Source organism: Camelus dromedarius, chromosome 3 (genome assembly GCF_036321535.1).
Source record: "Camelus dromedarius isolate mCamDro1 chromosome 3, mCamDro1.pat, whole genome shotgun sequence".
In the NCBI taxonomy this organism is placed as follows: Eukaryota; Metazoa; Chordata; class Mammalia; order Artiodactyla; family Camelidae; genus Camelus; species Camelus dromedarius.
In genome coordinates, this window is record NC_087438.1 from 49,786,272 (window position 1) to 49,812,861 (window position 26,590).

General features: G+C 35.2%; 1 protein-coding gene across 3 annotated transcripts in view; it reads right to left on the minus strand.

Moving 5' to 3' along the window:
• Window positions 1-288: 288 nt before the first annotated feature.
• Window positions 289-26,590, minus strand: part of CERT1 (ceramide transporter 1) — a 116,908-nt gene continuing 90,606 nt past the window's right edge. Inside the window, exons 9-18 of one of the 3 annotated variants that reach the window (XM_064481598.1) lie at window positions 21,207-21,293; window positions 18,681-18,773; window positions 18,091-18,168; window positions 11,762-11,857; window positions 8,907-9,039; window positions 7,967-8,037; window positions 5,622-5,750; window positions 4,967-5,096; window positions 3,594-3,730; window positions 289-518 (exon numbers count right to left, since the gene is read on the minus strand). In XM_064481598.1, coding sequence (XP_064337668.1) covers window positions 3,603-3,730; window positions 4,967-5,096; window positions 5,622-5,750; window positions 7,967-8,037; window positions 8,907-9,039; window positions 11,762-11,857; window positions 18,091-18,168; window positions 18,681-18,773; window positions 21,207-21,293 — 945 coding nt within the window. In that variant the 3' untranslated portion in view covers window positions 289-518; window positions 3,594-3,602. The remainder of the gene's footprint in view (window positions 519-3,593; window positions 3,731-4,966; window positions 5,097-5,621; window positions 5,751-7,966; window positions 8,038-8,906; window positions 9,040-11,761; window positions 11,858-18,090; window positions 18,169-18,680; window positions 18,774-21,206; window positions 21,294-26,590) is intronic. The other 2 variants (XM_031446826.2, XM_031446820.2) reach the window with 2 other exon arrangements.

Sequence of the window (26,590 nt, forward strand, 5' to 3'; positions counted from 1 at the left end):
GAGCAGAAAAGTCAAAAAATTCTGGACACAGATTAGACTGCAGGCCTGAAAAAAGAACCCCATCCAGATATTTGGTGCACAGAAAGCACATGCCCCATGTGCGTCCAACTTTTGTGCTTTTCTGTTGTGCACAAAACCTGATACAGCTGAGGATCTTAGGCCGAACCATAGTAAATTAAAAATTCTGAAAAAGTTTCCAAAAATTAAAGCATCAATTCCTAGTTGTGATTCAAAGTTGATTTTTTTCTCTTCTAGGAGCAAGCAAATAAAAATAGAGCCATATACATGTAGTTTTACATGTATTTATAGTTATATGCTGAGCGAGGAGACCTAGCAGGAGACAGCTAGTGTTTAGGTGTTCAGCTTTGCTATTGCAGTACTTCTTCATTTTCGCACACAAGGCCAAGGTGTTGGGCCATAGACAAGGCTGTAGATCCTATGTTCCAGCTTAGAGTGTCCAATTTTGTTTTTTATTTTTTTCCTCCAATATGGAATGTCACACAGCCTTGCTTCAGTCACTGTAGGAAAGAAAGTAAGAAGTAAGACACTCAGCACTGTATTACCACTAGCAGCTGCAAGACCAGCAGAACAGACGCCCCCTACCCTCCGAATTCATGCAATGCACAGAAACTCTACTGAAATTTATATGTTAAAGATTCTTAACCCTTAAGTGTAAAATTATCTTTACACACTTGCAAATATCCCACCAGAAAGGAATAGAAGGTATAAGAAATCTTCTGAGAGACAGAAAAAATTAACAAAGGGTACGGTGCTACAACGCAGGCAGAGAGAGTATGAAGCAGAAGTGTCTGGATCTGTACCCCACAAACTGGCACTTCCTTCTTCTTAGTCCACTAAACCTCCATGGAATTTCTCTAAAGATGATAGACACTACTGAAAGTTACTATTTCTCTATCACCAAAATTAAGAATGTTAGCTTTCCTAAGTTTTCAAAGCCAGGCTCCACTTCATACATCTACCAAAAAGCTCAACTGGTCTGAAAGGCCAGAGCTAAGTTTTGGCCAGGGAGACCTCCCAGTTCTATCTTTACACACACACATCCACAAACAGTGCTACCACCTCCTTCCCCTGAGATTAATTCTTTTCCAAGGATTTTAACCCCATCCTTCCAGGTCCACAAAGGAAGAAATGTGTACACTCGTGGGTGCCCACACAGTCAGTCAATAAAACGATGCTCCAAATCTGACAGCTTAGAAGCAAATGCTATTAATGTGTTAGCACGTATTTTGCAAATGTTTTCAAAATTACTCTTCTCAAACATAGTTGAGAGCACGTTCTTACATAACTGCACTCTGATTTCTTTTGCTTAATACACAGTTATATTTTCTGCCTACTCTGCAAGGCTGAAGGTAGAGGTGAAGAAGAGGGAAAACAGATACAGCTGGAGTCTTGGTCTTGGTTTGAGCAAACAGCAACGCTTTAGAAATCTTAAGGCTGTGGTGACAGACACCCAGCTAAGAAAGGTGACAAACTTGCTGCCATCATGTGGCATCAGGTTTTTGGTGCATTTGATAAATACAACGCAGAGACAATCAACACAAAGGTATGTGTCCAGATCTAGCCATAACAATTCCACAAGTTACCCTAAAAACAGCGTATTTAGGCAGTGCACTTACACTTTAAGAGAATCCCTCAAACATCAGGCTTTGTCCCAAACAGAGAAGTAAGACCAGAACCTGTTTAACATTTTCAGGCAAAAACCCATTTTCTTGGGAAAAGCTAAATATCTGGGACATCAATGCAATAACCCTTACATTAGTATCTGAGAATAAATTTAGCCTTTGAGTTTTTTTTAAAGAATTACACACTATAAACAGTATCAGAAACCAGACCTAATTAAAAACATAAATCACTACAGTTGACCCTTGAATAACATGGGTCTGAACTGCATGCACCCACTTATACACGAATTCTTTTCAGAGCTACACGATCTGGGGTTGGGGTTGGCTGAATTATCGGATGCACAGGCACCAAGGACATGGAGGGCAGACTGTAAGCCCTACTTGATTTTCATCTGTGCAGAGGGCTCACGCCCCTAACCCCCAAGATGTTCATGGGTCAACTATATCTAGTTATTAACTATATTACTTTTATCTAAACAAACTGACTCAAGAATATAAATTTCTCAGCCAATGATTTAACATTCAACGTGGGTGAGAATGAGAGGATGTTCATATACACTTATTGCTAGGACATTATACTTTGGCAACATCCATTACAAATGTAAATGTTAACACAGAGCTTCTCGGAAACAGAATTATACAAATGCTTCTCAAATGGATGAAGAGATGCTTAACCTCATTAATAATAAAAGGACTGCAATTAAACTACACAGGGGAAGTATTTTTCACCTATAGAGTTGGAAAAAATCAGGAAGTTTTATTTCATATGTTGTGTGAGAGGGTCAGAGGAAGAGGCACTCCAGTACATTATTGCTGGTGAGATGGTAAATTCATACAGCCTCTACAGAGGGCAGTACCTAACTTACAATGCACAACCACCCTTAAAAAGCGCCAAGAATGCCACTAGTAATTCATCCCACGTACAAAATGGCACATGGGTATGATGGCAACACTGTTCTACAAAAATCAGAAATGACGTTAACATCTACAAACAGAGGATTGGTTAGATAAGTTATACATATGTATACAATGGGATTTGTTTATAGCCATGAAAAAAGAATAAAGCAGCTCTGTACCAAAGACCTTCGGGTAAAGCACATGCAAAAACAAGATGCAGAACCTTGTGCATACGACGCAACCTTTTTTCAACAACAAAAAAGTGTATCTGTGGGAGGAATCACTTACATTTGCTTATTCAGGTGAAAATAAAACATCTCTAGAAAGACACAAGAAACTACTAACAGCAGCTATACACTTTTGTGTGTATGTGGGCAGTGGGCAGCAAAAATGGGTGATTGGGGGCAAGGGGTAAGTTTCACTGTGCATCTTTTCATATTTTTGACTTCTGAACCATGTTAACATCACTTATTTAAAAAAATTAAAGATTTCAACTCTTTCCACAAAGATACTCAGTGTCGCATTATCTGACAGCAAAAACATGGGAACCAACCAGACATTAACATGAGACTGTGGTTAATAAATTCTGCAACATTCATATAAAAGATGTTAAAAACTCAAGACACCTTTCTATGTCTCATATCTTTAAATGTACTAATAGTCAAGATACACTGTTAAGTAGAAAAAGCAAGCTCAAAACAGTGTTTTTTAAAAGAACCAAAGAAATATTGCCAGTACATACATAAAGTCTGGAAGAATATATGACAAACCTAACAGTAATTTCTGGGAAGGGAGAAATACAAGGAATTTGCACTTCTGAAGTTTTATAGTCCCATAATACTTACATTTCCTTAAATTAAGCAGATATTACCTAATATACGCAGAAAGATAATGAAAAATTAAGTTTTAAAGGCTGTAAGAACAAAAACTCTTCACATCTGGGAACATCAAATAACACAGAAACTACTTTCAACAATTAATTACATTGTAATGTCTGTAGAGCCATATTAGTCAAATAAAGTTTACAAAAATAGATAACATATTTTCCAGTACCTGTTAATACTAGAACAAAATAGGTTTTCCTGCAGTTTTTTCTTGTACGTAAGAAGTAAAACGTTTTAGAAACTTTGGATACTCTCGCTTTGCCACTGCCCTTAACACTGAGGCTGGTGCCCATCCTCCAGGGTTTACTGTGAGATAAACGAAAAATTCAAACTGTTAAAATAAAATTGTCCAAATACATGTGAAGCACCCCTTTTGTTCCCTTGCTTTTTAAAAATTCCTCACATTGGAACAGCACCTTTAAAATCTTGACCACTCATTCCTTAATACTAACCACTAGATGAGAACAGAGAGCAAATAAACATTTATTACCTTTCTAAAACGTTCTTGGTTTCCTCAATTATATGCAAATATTAGTAAAGAAACACTTTAGGTTACTTAAGGCAGATTTATTCATTAAATTCTACTATAATCATATAGTAACTTACTTAGGCGTAAGAGTCTCCTAAACATACTAGCAGCGATAGCCCATATAAAAAAGGTTTAAAGATTTGACTGGGGGTGTAGCAAGGAAAGAGAACAGGTGATACACAGGGCCGTCCAACAGTAGGCAGGTATGAAATAAATATGTCACGAGCAACTAAAAAAGGACCAGGGAGCAAAGATTCAGGAAACTAAAAAGCCTGACAATAAGAAAAAGAACTGTTCACCTGAAACTAACATAATTATTTTATGTCAACTATATCTCAATTTTAAAAAACCAAAAATTATAAAGTAAAAAAGAAACAGAAGAAAACATCAATCTCCAGTAATTCAAGAAAACATCAGTCTCCAGTAATTCAACAACCAAGCAACAATTCAGCATTAACATTTAGATATATTTCTTCCCAACTTTTCAAATATATATATATATACATACACATATATATATATACACACACACACACATATATTCTTTTCTTCTTTTTAAAATTATTGAAATGGATTTTATATTGTTTTTTCTTACCCGACTTAACATTATGCTGTAAACATCTAAAAGTCTTTGCAAATTTGGAAAAAAAAAGAAATGCTAATTTCCTTTGACTGATGCTTATATTCCTAATTACACATATACTCTAATAGGCAAATATCTAATAAAATAGTTCTTAAAAGCAACAATATGTAACAGTGATCTAGAGACGAAGTTTTAAAATTTACCCATCCTTCCCCAGCTTCAGAAATTCTGATACAGTAGTTCTAGGGTGAAACTTGAAAGTTTCCTGATAATTTTGATACGTATCTCTCCAAATTAAAAATTACTAAATCTAAGGAACAAAGACTAAAAAGAGATATGTAAATAGTATTAGTCCAAACTGTCAGTTATGTAGATCTTAGTAAGAACATCTACATTATCAAGTAGCAAAAACAAACAACAAAATACATACCATTAGCTACATAAGTAATCTTGCATAGAATGTTGTCCCTGCTAATCTCCTGGTTTCCCTCTGGTGGGCTTACCAAGGTTTGACAAATCATAGCAATATTTATTTTGGCACGGACACATCGATTGTTAAGCTGCCAAAACAAAAAAATAAAAACAAAACACCAATGTAGTCGATACCCAGTATTTTGTAATCTCTTCTGGTCTAATTCCACATGAAGTTAACCAAAAGCATAACTCATCAGCATCTCCAATAAAATTTATAAGCACCAATAAAAAATACATGCTAGGTTGATATGATACCAGGAATGGTTTTCCCCTTTCTTAGGTAGTAAAAGGGGCTCAACTGAGGTAGAAACCGCAGAGGTTTTGCCAGAAGTTGATCATGGCTTAAGAGGCAACTGGGAGAAGGGGCCTACCTATACTACTTACTCCGCTGTCTCCTCCCACCTCAGGAGGAAAGGAAAACAACCCTGCTGGGATGTTCACAGCCATGACTGCTGCCCTCAGATAGCACAATGGAGCCAGCTTCAATAAACAAGAATCTACGAAGCGTATTACATCAAGTATCTGTGTGTGGCGTGTGTTCATCACTTTTGCCCTGTGCTGTATTTTGAGGTTTATATTGTACAACTATACACACTATACGGTGTACTTACAGGAGCACTGTTATGATCCACAGAAAAGTTGCAAACTATCCAAGTTTCCGGGTCATTTTCAGTCAAGGCTGGTATCTTTCGAATGGCAGAAAGATATAACACATCCCGCTGAGAAGCAGGCCACACTCTCTGTGGAAGAAGTAAAAATCTTTTGAAAATTTGAACTACTTTTTATTCATATTATGTAACTAACAAAGAAAACTAACAAATGCCTTAGTTTAAGGTAGTATCTGTCAAATTTTAAATGGAAAGCATATGAGAATACCCATCAAAGGATTAATTACAAACATTGAATTAATAGCTTTGCAGAACAATACCAAAGGAATAATGTTGTTATTTTTTCTTCATTTTTTAAATTGTGGTAGTATATATATGTAATATAAAATGCCATTTAAATAATTTTTAAGTGTACAATTCAGCGGCATTAATTATATTCACAATGTTATGCAAACACTACCACCATCTAGTTCTCAATGTTTCATCATTCCAAACAGAAACTCTGTATCTGTTTAGCAATCACTCCCCAGTACCCCCTCCTACAGCTATTATTCTGCTTTAAGTATAGTAAAACCTCTGTTTCAATTGTTCACAGTGAAGATTTTAAAAGCAAAGATTTTAGGGAAAGAAGACCGCTCCTTTGATATCATAATAATATTTGAAGAATTCCAAATCAGTAAGACTGAATCTTCCAACTTCATGCTATGCAAGGAAAAACATATACTGTTGGAATTACACGGACCCTCGGTCTCTGAAAACTGGGCCTCTGTACTTCAAAATGAGAGAAAATATGCACAGGGTCTTTCCCGATTGCTGAATTTAATAAACAGCCAACAGCTCAGTGTCAATACAACAACAATCATGTGCAAAGTGAAATGGTTGATCTCTTAAAGATACAATATTTTAGGAAGTTGATGAAAGCAGTGTTTGGCAAATGTAAGTGAAGACAATAATAAATGAAAATCTGGCCATATTAGAACCAATGGATGCAAATCCACAAGGATGATGATAAGACAGAAATTTAAAGAGTATGAATGACAAATATCAAGAGATGAGTATCCCTCTTTAAGATCGTATTATAAAAGAAGCCAAAGATAAAGAGAAAGATGTTGTATACAGGGTTACTGAATTTTGCTGAAAAAAATTAATGCCAGAATTTGTTTATTCAAATAATTATAATTCTAACTTAAGTTGTTAAATATAAAATACATATAAATAGTTTTTAGTTTTATTTTTCCAGAAATAATCCTAATACAACCTATATAAACCTCCCCTCCATCTACTATTTACCAGGCAAATACTTTTAGCAGACTATTTGCCAGGATCATTAATCTTCAGATAGTAAAATTCTTCTGAATCTAAATGACTCGTCATTTATTTTCATTGCAAATCACAGGGTGACTAATATTTTAGCATCTACTAAATTTTAGATTTCACCCTAGACCCCTCCTTAATTGGTATGCCAAAACAGAATCCTGTTACACATTTCCTGAGTTAGCTATCATGTAAAATGAAGCCTAGGTCATAGTCATTAAACGTAAGATGCCTCAGATGACAAGACTGAGTTCAAGAAATACATAGCAAACCTTAAATATTTTCATATATTCAGCTCAATTAAAAATTGTTAAACAAAGAAAAATGAACTACTTATTGTATCTTATTTTTCTTATATAACACAGTACTGCTTTTGGTGGATCTCTAAAATTTTAATTTATTTTATTATTATTTATTCAATGTAACACTTGGCAATTTTCAGAAAGGGAACAGAGCAGAATAAGGTAAGAGAAACATTCTATAATTTTAATATTGAGAATAGCAGAGGAAGAAACGAAGTGAAAGGGAGCCAACTTAAATGACTGTTTCTGGGATATGACCGATCTCTCAATAGTGATGCTCAGCAATTTTCCCTTGATTTCATGTACTCCACTTGGATCACCTTAATTTCTGTGAGTCTTAACTCAGGCTAATAACGTATTTCCCACCCCTCTGGTGCTGTCACAGGAGTCTATCACCTTCACATCTGGTAGCTCACTCACCCCCTCTAGAGACCAGATGCTAGAAAAGTATTTAAATGGACTTTGATATTTTCTCTTCTAGACTGAAAGTGTGCACAACACTGCAGATCTTTATCAAACACACTGTTTCTGGATATTTCTTGGGTTCTTGCTTGTACGAATTTTTGCTTTAAATGAGCTGATACACCTTTCAAATACATGAAGTTCATGGATTATTAATAAAGTCTTTGAATCTTCTGTAGCACTTAATTTCCTGCCAAATTTTGCTTTGGAGAACTTATATGTCTCAGTTTGAACTACGCTAGAATCCTTTGGGGATGAAAAGACATTTACCTTGTGCGTTTGATAAATGATGATTGCATTATCAGCTAATGTTTCCACCACATGAAAGTTTTCTATAGTTGCTGAAATGAAGAGAAAATGTTAGTAGTCAAAAAGATCTATTATCTTTTCTTAGAATATGATTAATTCACTTATAATGAAAGTCAATTAAAAATGGACATTATGGTAAAATGATCAGGATTCTGCTCTACCCAGGCTAAGTTCAAATGGAAGGTATATTTAGCATTAGGGTGATAGGTGGTGGCTGTGACATCTAATCACTAAGACATCTCATTTTCTTTGGCCCAATATCTAGCTCCCACTGCAAGAAATCAGTTCTAATCATTGCATTACTTAAGCACAAATTATTCCTTAACAATACAACCCTTCCCCTCTCTGTAATTCCCCATTTATTGAAGCTGAATAAGCTATTCTATTTAGGTTTGTGGAAAAAAAGTGTCAAACTGCCACTGATAAACATGTTGTTCTTAATTATCAGTATTTATGAAATTTGGTGCCTACCGGAAACACACATACACACCAAGAATTACTCTAAACAAACCCCAGCAAGATTCAACTAGGATTTACCATGGAAACAAAACAGTTTAGGAAGAGCGAAGACGATAAAACAGAAATCTTCAATTTTAGTCCCAATTTTTCCACTAACTAGTTCTGTGGCCTCTGACAAGTCACATGACCTATCTAATTTATACCTAATTCCCTATCTATGACACAGGATTATTGAGGCAGTGGATCAAAAGCTATAATGTGCTGAGAAGCATTTTGTACAGTGAAAAACTTCATTTAAATGTTAGGTATTATCAGTCCCCTATATGATTCTCCAGATACTTTCCATATTGACTTTATAGATTAGATGTAGAAAACCAAGTTAGGTTTGATATTAAATTCACAACGATAATTATAAAAAAAACTATTCATAACGGCAGCTTACTTTCCCAATCATTGCGAACGTCAACATTCCAGAAGTAATTGCAGACCTCATGTCCGGTAACGCCCTTAACTGCATGGGTAGCTTTCAAAGGATCTAGAACAATCCCATTTTCTTCTACTTCTCTTCTATATACCTAGAGGATATATTTAAAAATCTGTTTAAAAAATAAAACTTGAACCCCTGAAGTACAAACTTGAAAGCATGTTTTAAAATTTAGCTGCTTTTTAGAATTTTACGTATGAAAATGTACTTCTGGAACATAAATATTCAGCTAAAAGAAAGTTTAAAATCTCAAATTATTAACAAAGACAATACATAAAAAATATTTAAAACTACAAATCCAAGGTAAATGTCAACTATGAAAAACATGCATATATAATCAATGATTAAACTACTGAGTTGTTAAAAAAGTAAATATATCAATTTAAATTAGGCATTATTTACTGAACATTCTCAAATACTGTTCAACATGGCTAAGAAGGCCAAATCTGCCTGGTTAAAACATAATCTGCTTAGGGACACTGATTTAAGGCAGTTTTGTTTTAATGCTGTAACCTCAGATTTAGAATGGTATCTGAAACACAGTAGGCTCTCAATTATTTGTTGAATTATGCTAAAATGGCATAAAGATTGATGATATTCTGCTGTAAATACTAAGGCTGCATACCTAAAGGTCTGTCTTGCTTTAAATGCTGAGATTGTATATGTAAACTGCTGAATGAAATTAATTACTTCAAAATTATAGGTTTGTTACTTTAGACAATTCTGTAATATGCTCTTTTGAGAAATGAATAAACATGTTATCACAGGGAGAACCAGCTTTCATTTTATGGAGTGCCTATGGGGCCAAACACTGTTAGGCATTTCATATAATTTCTCTTTTGCAATCTCTCTCTCCAGCTACCTTTCCTTATGTGCTTATTTATTCATGTTATTGGGACTGCTATTTTCCTAGTCACCCAAACAAGAAAATCTTATAGACTTCTGATTCCTCCCTTCACACTTTACAAAGCTGTTAAGTTTATTACTAATCCTCTATAAGATACTCAACCAACAGCCTGACTTTTCTATTCACTGGTTACCTCTTTTAGGTAGGCTTTCCATCACCTTGTACCCGATTCTCTTAAGTGGTTTTCTTGGTCTCGAGTTTCTTCTCTATTAGCCTAATCCTCCTAAAATGTTACTTTGTGTTCAATGGATAGCCTACTGCCACAGACAACAGAATATTCTGTTTAGTGGGTTATTTTATACTCCCCATAGTCCAGCCCCAATCTCTGTTCTCCCTAAAGGTGTAGGAGCAGTTTTTCTTTACCCCTCATTCCATGTGGAGGAACTTCATCTAGACTATTACTCCCGGTTCCCCTTCGCCCTTTTACTTCCTCCTCCCTGGCGGGGAACAGGGACATCTGAATGGTGAGCATAGAAGGAAGACTAGGCAGGCTTGGCTCAACCTCTTCTCCTGCAGACAGGATATCTCCTGGTCTGCTTTTGGGGCCTGCTCTTGTGGGGAAGCCCTGTGATTGTCCAGCTATGTTAGCTTATCAGAAGTACAACTAGCATTTTGGTAACTTCCTCTATCTTATTTCTTAACTTGCTCCCTATTCAGAAGGAGAGAAAATTTCAACATCTAATATGGTATCTCATTTGCTAGAATAATTCTGGTCAAAAGTCTATACAAAACTCGTGAATTAGAAATGTGCTTTCCAGGGAAATATATACAAGATCTTGTGGTGGCTCACAGGAAAAAAAAAGTGACAATGAATATATGTATATTCATGTATAACTGAAAAATTGTGCTCTATGCTGGAATTTGACACAACATTGTAAAATGACTATAACTCAATAAAAAAATGTTAAAAAAGTGCTTTCAAGTTTTGCTCATGTTGTATCTTGCCTAAAATACACTCACTTCACCTTTGTCACACTTTGTTTCCATTTCTAGACATAGTTCAAATGCTTCTCCTCAGTGCAAAACAATCTAATTGTCTCAAAGCAGAGATCGCTTTCTTTTCCAATTTTTCATGCACTGTTATCAGAAAGACCTAAGTAATTTTATCTTTTAATGTCAATATCCTCCTTCTCCAACCAAAGTTTCAGCTTGGAGGGAGTCTTATTAAACATCTATCGTAGCATAGCGCCTTGGGCATGAGGTAATCCAAAATTCAGCGTTGCTGCTGCTTTTCAAGCCAACTCTCAATCTCTTGCTCCCTGTTCTCTCTGTCTCGTGTTTAGGGATGTGAGCAAGATTAGCTGACCAATGTCCAAATATCAAAAAAAGATGCAGTCAGAGAAAGAACAAGTGAAGTATAGACCAAAGAGGGAAAAAAGTGACACTTGGACACAGCATTTAGCATACTGAAAAAACAAACGGGGGGTGGGGGTGGGGAGAAGGAGAACTATCTAAAGAGAAAGCCATCAGCTAATTGTGACCTGCTCATATCTAGACACCCAAATTTTATTTTCTCCACAGCTTAGGTAAAACAAAATGGTCTGTGTTCAGATTCATACTAAGATCATAAAAGAAATTATGTAAAACTTACACCAGGGAAGCAAAAGGACACTTTATTTCTTAATATCTGGTGCTTTTCTGATCATATGTCATTTGTTTAATAGAAATTTTAAAATGCTATCTTACTTATATCAACACTAATAATAGTATGATTGCACCAGGGCTGCAATTAGCAACCTACAACAGTACACTGGTGGGGTGGAGGGTATATAGCTCCGTGGTAGAACACTTGCTTAGTATGCATGAGGTCATTCCCCAGTACCTCCACTAAAACAAATTTAATTACCCCCTCCCCGAAAAAAAAGACTTAAAAAAAGACATACACACACAATACACTGGAAATTACCTTCATTTCTCCTTCTTCTACAACCAACTGCCAATTGGCATCTCCACCAACATCCTGCAATGAGTAAGTCATGTGGTTCTGCACCATCTCTTCAACCTTGAAAAGATAAACAGGGCCATAAAAATACACGTCCAATTAACAGCTGTGTCATATCTCTAAAACAGAATGGCATTCAGTTTACTTCAGTTCAGAAATGATGTTCTTAGAAAGCTAAGCAACCAAATGCACAAAGGTTAGTACATTTTATATAGTTTTGAAGAGTTTAGTCCACATTCCAGGTATCATATCCAGGTTAATGACAGGAGGGAGAAATGCAGGGAAGAAAGATGCTTCACTCAAATAACATATTGGCCTAATGTACATCAAGTGACCAAACAACATTTTTTGGAAAGAAGAATTATTCTTTCCCTTACAATAAAATGCTTTCTTACAAAGATAATATCTTAAAGCACAAAATCATGGAACATTAAGGATGAAAGGGGTACAAAGAGACCATCTAGTCCAGTGTTCCTGTATTTAAGACTACACAGAGGTATTAGAATTAGATCATTGTATGTCAGGATTTCCCTATAAAGGTAAGGTAACTTTCATTATTTCACTGATAAACTTCTTTTTTATCATGAATATAAGCCAACTTAAAAATAACCACCACCTCCATTTATTTGATTCCAGTTTCATTGGTCTAAATTCTTACAGGGATAATGCTAATACTCATATGCAAACATTTGCAAATAATCACCTTTTAGTTCATTCTTTCTAAATTTCTAACCAAATCTTTTTTTTTTTTACTGAAATTTAAATCGCAATCTCTCCTTTTCACTATCAAATTACCCCAACACATCTTTTATAAGCAAATAAAGTAGAATATTTCACACTCCCAGAATCCTCTATCAAATTTATTGGTAAGATTCCATGTAAGCGTTCTTTGGAAATTCTAGTATGAAACATGTTTTTATACAGAACTGAAGTGATAAAAAAGACTGCCTCTGAAGGAAGTGGTGCCTCTACCATCTATGCACAGAAACTTAGTTCTTAAGTTCTATTTTTTAAACTTTTACTCATAATTGTTTTATATAATAATATTATTAAGAGAAGGCAGAAAAGAGAAAATATGTACATTATACTTCAATTTAAAGATTTATTCCTAAATTTAACTACTTATTTTACATCAAGTCTACCGCATTCATTAGGGATACAGAGTTAAGAACTGGTTTACATGTATTTTGAAATAAATAATGGTTTAGGGGCAGAAACTCAAAGTTATTCACCCCGGGGATATAATTTTTTCTACACAAAAGGATGTTATAAGCATGTTATTGTGATGTGCACACCAAGTTCAGAATGCATTTTTCGTTACTGAAAGTAGTCACAACTTTAAATGTCTTTCACTGGCAATGATCACAAAAAATTTTCTGATAAAAATGTTTATGCTAAAATTCTACAATCTAATTTTGTATTAAATAAACATTACTAATATCTTATTTCTTTATTCATAAACTTCAAAACAATGTGAAAAGTGCTGGGTTAGAGCCTTGAAAGAGATTTTAAAAGATGACTACTAGTACAACTATAATTTTATAGAGCCTTAATTAGAAAACACAATTTCAGGGGCTGACTGGAAAAACCTTTGTGACTTTATAATTTTGAAATCTGCTTTCAGAGGGTAAGGATGACTAATGAAGGATTCCAAATTACAAACATATAGAAAGTGTATCTTACTACCAAAAGAGGAAGAACAAAGAAAGCCCCAGTTATCATGCATAAATAAAACCAAAGCAGCACCGGCTTCACTCATTTGTCTATGTTGCATCTTAATTGGGAGAAATTCTCACTCTTTTTAGATCTGAAGATTTAAAAATCTTTAGATCTGAATATGTATATTTTAGGCAGGACAACAGGAGTTAAGAACACCTGTATTTATTATGAAATTACAGGCAGAAAATGTTTCCCCTAAATAGGCCCTACTTTCAATGGATTACTTGTGACAGGAGAATTTTATTCTGTTAAAAAAAGAGTTCTGTTTAAAAAAAAACTTTACTGTCATTTAGCTCTTTTGTTGAAAAGTATGCAGGTAATTGTGTTTTTGTTAGGGACATTATTCCTATATTAGATGTGTGAAAAAAGAGGTGTTTTTAATTTGTGTTTTGGTCCAAAAGGAACCAGATTCCACAAATATAAATTGATAGGAGGTGTAACCTAAGTGTAAAACAATGTACAGTAAACATATTAACATTGTCTTGCTAGACAGATGAAGAAAATGTATTCTTATCATAGTTACTACTCCATCTGTGGGAAAGTTTTCAGTCTTTTGTCATTATTTACTTCCTTAAGAGGGTTTGAAAAGTTCAAAAGAGAAACAAAAATTGTATTCAGTACCGTGTTCATAAAACACTAAAGAAACAAATGAAGTACTGAATTACTGTATTAACCATGTTCTGCAAAACCTTCATCAAGGAATCTTTACTCATTATGGCATATTCCTCAAGGTAATAACATTAAGGTTAAGGAGAGAGGTGATACCAGAAAAATTTCACTATAACTAATTTCATGTTCACTGCGATAAAATATGAAGTAGCCAATGTTACTACAGAGGTAATGACTTGGTCATTTGTGACCACACTCATACTTCAGATATATTCTTAAGATATACTTCAATTACTGTTTTCAATTATGACTCTATATCAAAAGTGGGAAACAAGGGATCATTAATTGGGTGACAAGAATAAACATACACTAAATTTTCTGTCTTACTAGGTTTAAAATTTGATGTACTAGAAAATAGTGTTACTAGAAACACCTATTGCTTAAAAAAAAGACAATTAAAATTTCTGAAGCAAGATTCCACCTGCTTTAATAGTATTTGCCAAGTTTTCATTAGACTAAGCATAATTTCAGGAATCATGCCCTTGATTTTTTTGGACCTAGAGCTGAAAATGATAAGCTGACACCCACAGCATCTTCATTACAAATGAACTACGAAAAAAAAATGAAGATAAAACACATTTGAAATAAGAGGTGATGGCACTCCAATTCTTACCTTTTCTTTCACCTCACATTTGAATCACTCAGTATGCCATTATAGGAGGCCAGATCTAATTGGATTTTTCTAACACTATTAATATAGAAAGAAAATTGTCCTTTGATGGCACAACAAAATTGTAATGAACAGAAGTCTCAGAAGGGCTCAAATAGAACTTGGATCTCTTTCTGTTACCCAGGTGAAAGGAATACAACTATGCTTACTGTCATAAAGGAATTTGTTGGATAGAATAATTTCCTTATAACAAATTAACAGTGTACTGTTAACCCAAAAGAAAAACAGTCAAGGACAACATGAATAGTCAATTCACTGAAAACTGCAAACAGCCAAGAAGCAAAAATACCACTTTTAGTCTATCAGATTGGGAAAAAAATTAACTGAATTATAATATTCAGTGTCAGTACAGTATAGCTGGCTCATCTTCTCTAATGAACAGTTTGGCAATAAGGATAAAAAACAAAACTTAGAAGTATGCATGGCCTTTGTCCAAACAATTCTACTTCTAGGAATATATTCTAAGGAAATAACTGGTTAAGTGTACAATGATGTATATACAAGGATGCCCAGGTAGCACTATATATATTTATAATAAAGACTAACTGAAAATAAACTAAACATTCAATATTAGGTCAGTAGGTAAATCTAGTATGCATATCCATGTAATAGACAAGGAGATTTAGAGCTATATTTACTGATAGGAAGATAGGCCTAATTATATGTTTAAAAAAAAAGGCAGTTACAAAATAGTATATAGAGTTACCTACTTTGGTAGAAAAAACAATTACTTAGGTGTGTGTAATCAGTATGTGCCTGATTTTATTTATTTTAATATACATATATATGGAAAAAGGATATGCATAAGAACAGTGATCTAGGATTTTAATTTTATTTACTCAACTTTCTAGTTCTGCTAAAATTAGCATGTATAACTTATACCATAAAAAAGGGAAAGGTGAAATAAATAATTACCACAACAATTATATGTTACTATGGACATAAAGTGAGAAAAAGCTTTACACAGAATTGTTTTTGCAAGGATGCTTACCACATATTAACCTGTAGAGGTATTACCTACCCTTTGATTTTCTTTCCTTTTTTTTTTTTCAACTAAGGAAGATATTTTTTTTTCCCTTTGATTTCTGATGTGACATCTTTAGATGGTAATTGTGTTATGCAAGTAAATGTGACCAAAAAGATCCACTTATAAATCCAAGTCCTTCTTCCTTTTTGTACACTTTGATTTAGCTACTTCATTTTCAATATCTGTGCATCAGACAGATAGATCCATGCGTTGTTCTATTTTCCTAATAGAGCCACATCTTTTATTTGAAGTTATTTTTAGGGCACCTCTCAGTTCTACATTTAATAATCCTACTCAATCAAGACGATGAATATTATTTCGACAAGAACTAAGCAGTCATGAGCCAAGAGTTGAATGTAGATGGCAAAGCCAAATTAATAGTTAACTGCCAGAGCACAAGTCTGTTACTGACAACAAATACTTTAGCAAGGACAATAAATATTTGAAGACCTCAATGTTATTTTTCTTCATTTTTCCCTCTTTTGGCAGATAAAACAGTAGAAAAATCAAAAGCTTAAAAACAGAACTGAATCAATCATGAGCATCATACTTTAGAAAAAAAAATACACCAGGAAGATTTTTCTCAACTTACATACAAAAGTTACACCAGTCTTATAAAAGAGCTGGGCACCTGCCTCTCAGTGATACATTCATCTGTACTTGAAGGCTTTCAGCTGTTCTACACATCTCTACAGCTAGGGCCCAGCTCCGGGTTCTGAATTCCTCTTTCTCAGGCACCTATCAGTAGCTCACATTCTTTTCTTGCTCTTTACATTTTCTTTCATTTATAGCCTGTGTATTTCTATATGTTAAGGGAAAATGGTGACCAGTACTGATGTCTTTCAGTTAATTTGTTATTTTATCATTTTAATGCAAGGTGGAGTTTAGCAGAATAAACCAAAGTGTTCCAGTATTATCTAGTTTGGTCATTGACTTATTTGTGAAAATAAGTCACTATTTAAAAACCATGCATAAATGAATGAGCAAAAGGTAAAAAACACTGTGATAAATTTGGCTATGGGTGATTTGTGATGAAGGATTGATAAATATTCTCAAAAATGTTCGAGGAAAAAGCTACAAAAGCCAGAAAAAAATTTTTGAATCAAACTTGATTTTCTACATAGTTGAAAATTAGTGTAAATGTTATTTGTATGCCTGTTCTAAATTGACTTTTAAAAGGTTTTATTGGAATACACTGATAAAGAAAAATAATGCAGAATAGTTTTGATTAGCTCAAAGAAATAATGTTGTTATAATGCTAATAAAAGCCCACAGATACCACATGCTAGGTTCTAGCTACATTGAAGTCCTAGCCAGATGACAGAAGCAAGGCACAGAAGCGTTAGAAAAGCTGTTCAATATTTTGCAGGTAACCAGCTTTAAACCCAGTCATTGTGACTGGAGAGCTAAAGTTCTTAACATAAAATAACATAATGCAATCCAATAAAATGCAATCGCCATAAAAACACAAAGTTGAATGGCAAAGATGTGACTTTTTTTTACCCAATGATGATGCTAAGAAAAATATTCCTCTGACGATACTTTGATTTTATCATGAGGGCAGAGATTGCAAGCATCCAGCTTCCTGTCCTAAATTCCTAAACCATACTGATATTTAATAATTTAAAATCAATTTCCATAAATTTATACAAGCAGGAATATGCATTTATAATATCCAAGGGTAATTTGCATAAGGAAAACACAACCTATTCAACAAAGCTTAGTATTATAATGGTAATAAGACATGGTAATTACACAAATTTTATTTAAAAACTTATCTCCCTGTTGAATATATTATGAGATATTTTAAATTAGATTAGAAGTGAGACTTGAAACCAGCTTTAATGCTGTAACATATCCTACAGACCATGTCCATAAAAGCTGAAGAATCCTGTCTGAAGAAACAGTTATCATTTGATATTTAAACACCAGGTAACTTCTATGTTTCAATTCAATTTGAAATATTTTGGGAGTACCTCCTATATGGCAAAATTCCAAGTTATTCACAGTAGAGGATACAAAGGGCACATGCAAGCCTGACAGAGGAACTATTTAGCAGATAAGGAAGTCCTTTTTAATGCTTGTTGTTACTATTTAAAATGCAAATCCAAAACAAGTGGCCTAACCAAAAGATTTCTAGGAACCAGGAAGGCAGGCTGGAATATAGCACAGAAAGACTCAAGTCCACTCTATACATTCATACAGTACCTGGGAGCTGAATCTGTGAACATCGTCAGAGGCACTGACTAGATCAATGGAAGACATGGAGGAAGAGCGACTATAGGGCTACCAGAGACAGACAAAGAAAAAACCAAGTAATCAGAACAAAGGCACAACAGAGCATTCAGTACCAACTTCCAAACACAAGATAAAGAAAGAGAGAACAAAGCACTATATGAAACAAGCTCAGCAGCAAGTGCTGACTTCATGCACCTATTATGTGTTATGCTGCAAAATCTTTCTATAAAGAATGTAGTGCTTCTAATAATAAAAAATAAAAACACTTAACCCCAAAGAAAAAAGATTTAATATAATTGGCTATGCTTCTGATTAATTATTTTGGACAAGCCACTCCCTATCTCCCCACCCTTCTTTTCCCCTTAAATAAAAAAGAAAGAACATTATGTCCGAAGATTTCTAATGGTTTTGAAGGATGTATATGGAAGAAGACATATAATTTCAAAATATCTCATTACTTAAATTCAAGAAAAGGGAGAAAACTTATACAGCAGGAGAGTTTCATCAACAGTGAAGAACAATTTAACATACACTTTCAGTAAATTCTGCCATTACCTTACCTTTTGGACAAATCTATGAGTCCCCACAGAAGAAAAGGCATCTCCAGATGGCATGGCTGTAGGCCAATGTAACCTGACCTTTTCACTCTGTGACTAAGGAAACATATAATGTTAAATGGGAAGGTTTTAAAGTGTATTTTGCAGTTGAGACGGGATAATATAACATTTAATTACTGGGCACTTTAGTACTTACAAATATTTGAATTATGAAGTAACATTAAAGATACAAGTCTTGCCAAATCTTGGCACTTCATGTGTCCCAATCCTCTTTCTTTAGACTCTATAGATACTACCTTAGAACAAGGATTAGTGCTCTGATTTTTGTTCCCAGTTACAATCTCTAATACCAGCATGCCACCATTTACCATAAATCAATCTTAACAGTGCTCCCAGAATAACTTCCTTATCTAAACTCTAGCCAAATTATTCCAATCATTTCACCTTATTGGCATCCTGCAGGGCTATATCATTTGAACCAGTATCATTGTTTGGTTCAGTTATGCTCCGAAGAACATATCATATATATCGCTGTCTCCCTTCCATGAAGAATGTGTATTATGCCTTCATCCCATCACCTCACTTCTGTTAAGCTGCCACCTAATCTCCTTTCTCCTCCTCAGCTTGCCTAGTTTCTTCTCACTTATTCAATAAATACCTACTAATTTTAAGGTATGAGAAATTGTGTGTGTGCTCATCTTCTAACTATGCAGAAGACAACTGGTAATTACCATTCAACACTGAACACAACGGCTAAGATCTTATTTCTCACTCACCACTTTATGGCATATCTTTCCCTGTGCTGGCAAAAAATGGAAAACAAATGTTAACTCAAAAATGTGCCACTGAAGAATACATATGAAGTGGCTGTGTTGTTGAGAGCTCTGTGCAACATCTACTGCATACAACGAGGGAAATGATCTGAACCTTTGGAACTGATTTCATCAACTAACAAAACTTACTACTCTAGAGCATGACCTCACTGTAATTATCTTTGTCATATCAACGTGCCTGGCTGTTAACAAGGAAAATCAAGGTCTGTTTAATGACTTGTTTTGTGAAGTACCTACCAGAGTGTCAAGAATAGACTGAAATTAAATGAGTTGATAGCTCCATGACTATTACTTTATTCTAAAGCTTATAGGAGTTTTTTTTATTGATCCTCTTCAACTCCAACTCAACCACCACGCTGATATTCAATAGAGGAGCATTTTAGAGTCAGAAGCGATGATCTGAATCATCTTATCCAACTCCTTGTTTCATAGATTAGAAAACCAAGACCCAAAGAATTTAAGTGCTAAGTTTATAGCTTCATGGTTAGTGGCAAAACTAAGAGTAACTTGTCCTGACCTCAAAGTTCAGTACTCTGCCCAAAATAACACAACTTAGGTTAAAATAAAAACACAGTGAAGGGGAAAACAAACAAACAAACAAAACAAACAAAAAGCCAACCCCAAAACCATTAAAACAAAAACAAAAATCCAAAACCAAACACAATGATGCTACTTCAGATAATATTTTTGGTATCCAAAATTAGAGCTCATTTAGGAACTGAAAGTTCCCACTTGTACTGAGTACTGTGTAGCACCTTTTGGGTATGAAAAATGAGCAATAAACTTTATAAATTAATGTGATGAACTTTTCATCATTGACTTATGGAAAAAAACAATGAAAAATAAATAAGAAAAGTAAACAGCCACTACTGCAGATGACTTACCTCAGGTAGACAGACCAGTAAATGGGCACAATTGCCATGACTGCCTTAGCAATGACAGGGAGTGAACAAGACTTTTCTATGCAAGTTAATTTATAGTATAAAACTAATACACATGAGATTTATTTGCAAAATGCTTAGTCCTTAAGAATAACAAATTCATCCTTAAGTACCATCTAGTGGTAATATATGGTAACTGTGTTGTTGTAGAATTAAGGAAGGTAAAAGATCAAATTAATCTTGAAACTAGAGTTAAAGAATTTAAGAAATGCTCTCCTTCAATTTCCACAGGAGGAGCCAGGTATAACCACTGTGAATTTAATAAATGAAAAGACACTGAGCAAAGTTAAAAGTGAGGAAGTAACTAAAGGTGAAGGTAGTGAAAGCAATAAAGGAATTAATAATAAAAACTGAATGGTACTAATGTAGAAGAAAAATAAATTCATGGTCATCTTCCTTTTGAATTCATAAGGTACTTCATGAAGAGAAATTCATTGAGATTGTTTTATTCAGAGCAAATATTATGCCTTATATTAACAATGATAGTAAAGTTGGATATTTCAAGGGGAATAGGCAGAATATATTTCCATTTAATTTCACATTAATTACATATGCTTCCTTTAAACAATCATTGGTCTTCTTTCTATTGCTTGGAAACCGATCAATGAAGAAAGTGACTTATACAGATTTGTCTACAATTGTGAATCAATGTAGACTCAGTTCATTTTTTAGGTTATTAGATACATACTTTCCAATTCTATTTATATAAAATGACATACATCAAGGATTTTTATAACTTTTAATAATATAGATACCTGTTCTTCTATTTTATCCTGTCTGTCAAGAGCAGCTTCAACAGCATCAAAGAACTCTTCTTCATTAATCAAACTGTTTGGGCCTTCCTATTCAGACAGAAAGGGGGAAAAAAAAGCAGTTGATTCAAGAAAATTGAAAACACTGATAACCCTGGTAATTAAATTTAGGGGAAAGTTGAAAAGTGACTTGACAAAAATTTCTGAACCAGTTAGTATACTAGGCAATATCATAAAGATGAATAATATACGCTCTATGCAAAATCACAAGTGTTACAATTTAATTCACTTGGTACTCAAATATTTACTGTATATTAACCTATACTGGGTTAGGGAAATAATCTAGAGTACAGGATTGGTGAACTATGAACTATGGCCTATGGGCCAATTCCAGTCCTCCGCCTACTTTCTGTATGGGCTTTAAGCTAAGAATTTCATTTTTCAATGGTTGGGAAACAAGAAAAGAATAACATATGGAAATTATATGAAATTACAATAAAGCTTTACTGGAATACAACATGCTTATTCATTTATGTATTGTCTATGTCTGCCTTCATGCTACAGTGGCAGAGCTAAGTACTTGTGACTTGAGTACTTGGCAACAGAAACCTTATAAAATTGTAGAAAGGTTTTAAGTACAAAGTTGCAGCAGAACTACCAATGAGAATGACAGATAGGATTTCTGAGGGGAATCTTCCTAAGTAAAGACAGTTATATCACAGAGAAAGAAAAGCTGAACTGATGCTTGAAAGCCTGGTTAGAATAGTATAGTGGCTTTCAGTCACCTGGGGAACTTCCTGGAGAACCTGTTAAAATGAACATTCACAGGCCCTTACTCGAAGAAATTACTTTTCAGTGGGTCTTGAGGGGAGCCAGGAATATGCATGTTTATTAAGTCCTCCAAGTGATTCTAATGCAAGTGTAGAATCTCAGTTGTATCAGAAGATAAAAGTATAAAGAATAATAGCAAAATGGAAACATAGAAGGTATGTGTATATTTTGCTGTGATAAAACAAATTAACGTGAACTTAAAGTGGAACAATAGCTTTCTTGGGGCCCAGAGTAGGCTACCCCAAAATGTGCCTCAATAGCATACTGATTATTCTGAATTAAAGTTACTTAAGAAATGGCCAATGCAAGAAAATAGGAAATAAATTTCACATGAAAGGTGCATTCCCTGCATCTGGAGATAGGACAATATTACCAAAGATCAGGAATTCGATCTGAGAAGAAGCCTACACAAACAAACCTTGTTACTTCCTGAATTTACTACTACAAACCTAGCCTGCTTAGATTCTTCACTAATTGGGCACCCCAAACCTGTTTCCTTGTCCTATCAATTCCTTACAAATGTATTGTTCTTTTGTCGAAAAAGTATAAAAGCTGCCTGCTTTGGCCACTTCTTAGGTCCCATTTCTATGGAATCTCCATGCACAGGAGTCAAAATTTGTTTTTTTCCTGTTAATCTGTCTTGTGTCAATTTTACTATTAGGCCAGCCACAAAAACTCAAGAGAGGCAGAGGAGGAAAAATCCCCCTCCTCAACAGCTTCTTATTTTGGTAAAACCAAAGGCTGAAATGGCAGGCTTGGTTTTAAGCTTCCCTAAAATTTTAAATATACAGAATAAGACACGTGAACAACTGTGGTCTGTCTGGAATATTTCCAGTTAGACTGAAAATCCCAGCTTATCACTACTCCATTAAAAAGCAGCTAGCAACATCATCCCTCTCCTGTTGAAGGAGGGTTAATAAAATGGCCGCACTCAGGCTAACAGATTGCTCATTCTTATGCTTGCCCTTAAAACCGTCAACTGACCTGACTGACTGGTTGCTACTCACAGTTCCAGGCCCATTGTTTAAACTAAAGCTACTGATCTTACTGTTTCTACTTTATTCCAGTAATTGAAAGTAATAATCATGCTTGGTCTCCAAGGAGGTCACAGGGCTGTAACCTTACAAAATAGCCTGAATTGCCAAGAAGACCACACCTTGAGTGCTTACAAGATAAAGAGATCTAACCACTAGCCTCTGTAGAATTGGTCCCCTGGAGGCATCATGATGCCATTTTAAGTCTTCTGATGAGAAAATGATTCTGTTGATTGTTATCAATGCTTTATTGTTTGAGCTGTGGCTATATAATAACCCAACCCCATCCCCAAGGTGGGTTCAATTTTAAAGGCACTAGCCTGCTCTGAGTCCCCTTTGCCTGGGCAAAGCAATAAAACTGCCTCTTTTCTTCTAAGCTCCAAGACCTTGTCTCTGGGTTATTTGGCTCATCAGGGACCGGAGCCGATATTTCAGCAACACTATCACAACCTGGGGCCACACAAGAGTGGGAGGAACTATGCTGTAATGTTCCCTTCATTTGGCACAGGCACATCAGAAATCTTGATTTAATGCAGTAGTTCTTGTAGAGTTATGAAGATCCTTCAAAACCCACTTCAAAAAACTCCCCAACTTTTAACTACAACACGTACAGAAGAGTGTACAACTCAATGGATTACTGAACTCGAGCAAGACCTTGTAGGGAACTCTTGGGCACAAAAGCCTTTTGATGTCCTCTGTTTCTTATTTGCAGGATAAAGGCTTCAGCCTCCTAGACCTCTGAGTTCCAAAAAGCAGATTCAACTACGGAAGGGAAGGAAAGCAGAAATGAGGAGCACTCAAAAAATAATAGTGCAGGGTAAGACAGAGTTCTAGTTCCTCCTCAAGGAATATACATAACAATATATCTGAGTTCTTAGGAACTCAGAGGCTCCTACCCAGGTAGAGGATGGCAACTTCAGGGTTAGCACAAAATTCCTGGAACACCACCCTGTTACCTCACCACCAGCCTATCAGAATAACGTCACACTCTGCAGCCCTCACACCAAATTTTGCCTATAAAAACTTCTCCCTGAAAACCATACAGGAGTTTGGGGTATTTGGGACACAAGCCACCCATTCTCCTTGCTTGGCCTTGCAATAAACCTTTCTCGGCTCCAAACTCCGATGTTTTGGTTTGTTTGGCCACACTGTGTGGCGGGCAAAGGAACTCTTGTTAGGTAACATTTCCATTAAATGAATCTAACTGCACGGGAGCAAAATGTACTATGACAAAGTGTCTCTTTGGCACACAGATTACTTTGAACTAAAAAACAATCAAGGCCCAGAAGACTCAGCAAGAAACTTTGATCTCTTCCTCTTAACTGACTAAAAAAATTTAGATAGAGGGAATCCTGGAATAGAGCTATCACCAGAGATACCTACAAAGAATATGCGATAGGTACTATTGGGGACACGCAGCAGGGCCTAGAGACCAGCGTCTACAGCGTCCACTGTTTCTGCATAGCCCACCAAACATCTGCTTTTCCATCTTCATGTGAATTGCCTTTTCCCCCCTTTTAAGTTCCAAACCACTACTTCAACATCTTTTGTCTTTAGCTGAAGATGATATTTAAGGTGAGGGTTTCACCTATTTTGATGAGTTTCTCAGTTTTCCTGGATTTCTCCCATATACACGTTATTAAACTTTGATTTTCTCCTCTTAACCTGTCAATTTAATTCTTAGACCAGCCAGAACTTAGAAGGGTAGAGAAAAATTTATTCCTCCCTGACACAACCATCTAATGACTAGCTGGATCATGAAAAAGAATAGAAACACCAGTTTTGAGGCATCTCTCCCCAGGACTCCCTTTGTCAAAACATTTCAGACACTCAAAGGACAGCAGTATCATGCTGGTCTCTGTTGACAGCAGAAAAATAGAAAATATCCAAAATCTACTCTGAACTCAAGCATATTTTCTAATGATTTTTAAATTCTATTGATCATAACCACACCTACACTTTTAAAAATTGTAATACTCATTCAATCATGTCAGAGCCTCAGCAGTCTCCCAACTGGGAGCTACAGTATTACAAATTTTTACTTTGACAAATGAAATGGGAAAATAAGACAGGTACATTTTTCCTCTGATGGCAAATCTGAGAAAGAACTAAAGTAATTGGAATAAATTTTCCTTTATTAAAAAACAAACCAATCCCTTTATCTCACCATGCTTACCAAAGAAAAGAGCTATTTATTGCTAAATCTATGGGACACTTCACAGTTTTTAACTTATCTGCCCTGTTAGCAGTCTTTGTTAGGTTACTGTCTGTTTGGAGCCTTCCTCCCCCGAGGACAACCTAATTTCCTACTCCTGCTCCAAGTGAGCACTCTTCTTGGGCTCCCGTGCAGGCTCCTCCCCCTCTGCTTATCCCTTAACCATGAGTGCGTCTCGGGTTCCATACTGGCTTTCCTCACAGCACCACTACTCATTTCTATGACTTCAGTCATCATTTGATGACTCCCAAATTCACAGCCTGTCTATCTTTCTCCTAAGTGTTAGATCTTTATATCTAATAATATATAATACGTAATCATTGGGTGAATGTATCAACTCATATGCAATGCGTCTAAAACCTGTTCTTCCCTCACCTCCATGCCAACCTATCTAAGGCAGAAACCTGGGCCTGTTTCTGAATTCCTCCTTTTTCCCTCACTCAATCACCACATGCTTCAATTCTACTTTGCAAATACATGATTTGTCCATGTCTCTTCTTACTGCTCTATCCTAATTTAGACTATCTTCAATTCTCACCTGTATTAATGGAAAAGTCTCCAAGCCCCCGTCACAACTGTCAACTGCAATCCTCTCTGCTCACTGCAGGAAGTAAGAATGATTTTTCTAAATAGTAAATCTGAAAACTTCACATACTTAAAACCCGATGCCTGAGGATACTGGTTCCTGCAGACTTTTCTGGCCAGTCAGGCCACTCCCTGCTCTTGATCAGCTCCACTCTCCACAGATAAGTGCTTTCTTTACCTTCCCCTGTGGCTAAATGCTCTTTTGCTTCTGGTCTCCAAATGTTTTTCTTCACAGTCCCTACAAGCAAACACTTTCTAGGCTGTTCACCCGGTTAACATATACTCAGCCTACTTAAGGTTTTAGCTCATCTGTTACTTCATGTGGAAGCCACCACTGACTCAACATCCTCCCAGTGTTAAAATGTTTTATAACATACCTTGTTCTAACTGCCTGTTAACTACTTTATGTTCCCATTACACATTCGCTAAGGCCCTCATGCAGGATTCTTGTTTGCCTTATTCCTTGCAATGTTACCCATGCCTAGCACAGTGTCTTCATTACAGTTAAGTCTTAAGGAATGCATTTAAAATGATAAAATTATTTGAGACTACAGATGAAAGACAAATTTGTTCAATAACTAGAATATTATGAATGCCTGACAAGAACCAAAATAAAGTCATATTTTGAATTAGTGTCTAAAATTCATGCAAATGTAGTATGGATACAAGCAAATATAGATGGTTTAAAACTCCAAAAGAAAGGGAGAAAAAAATTTAAAAAC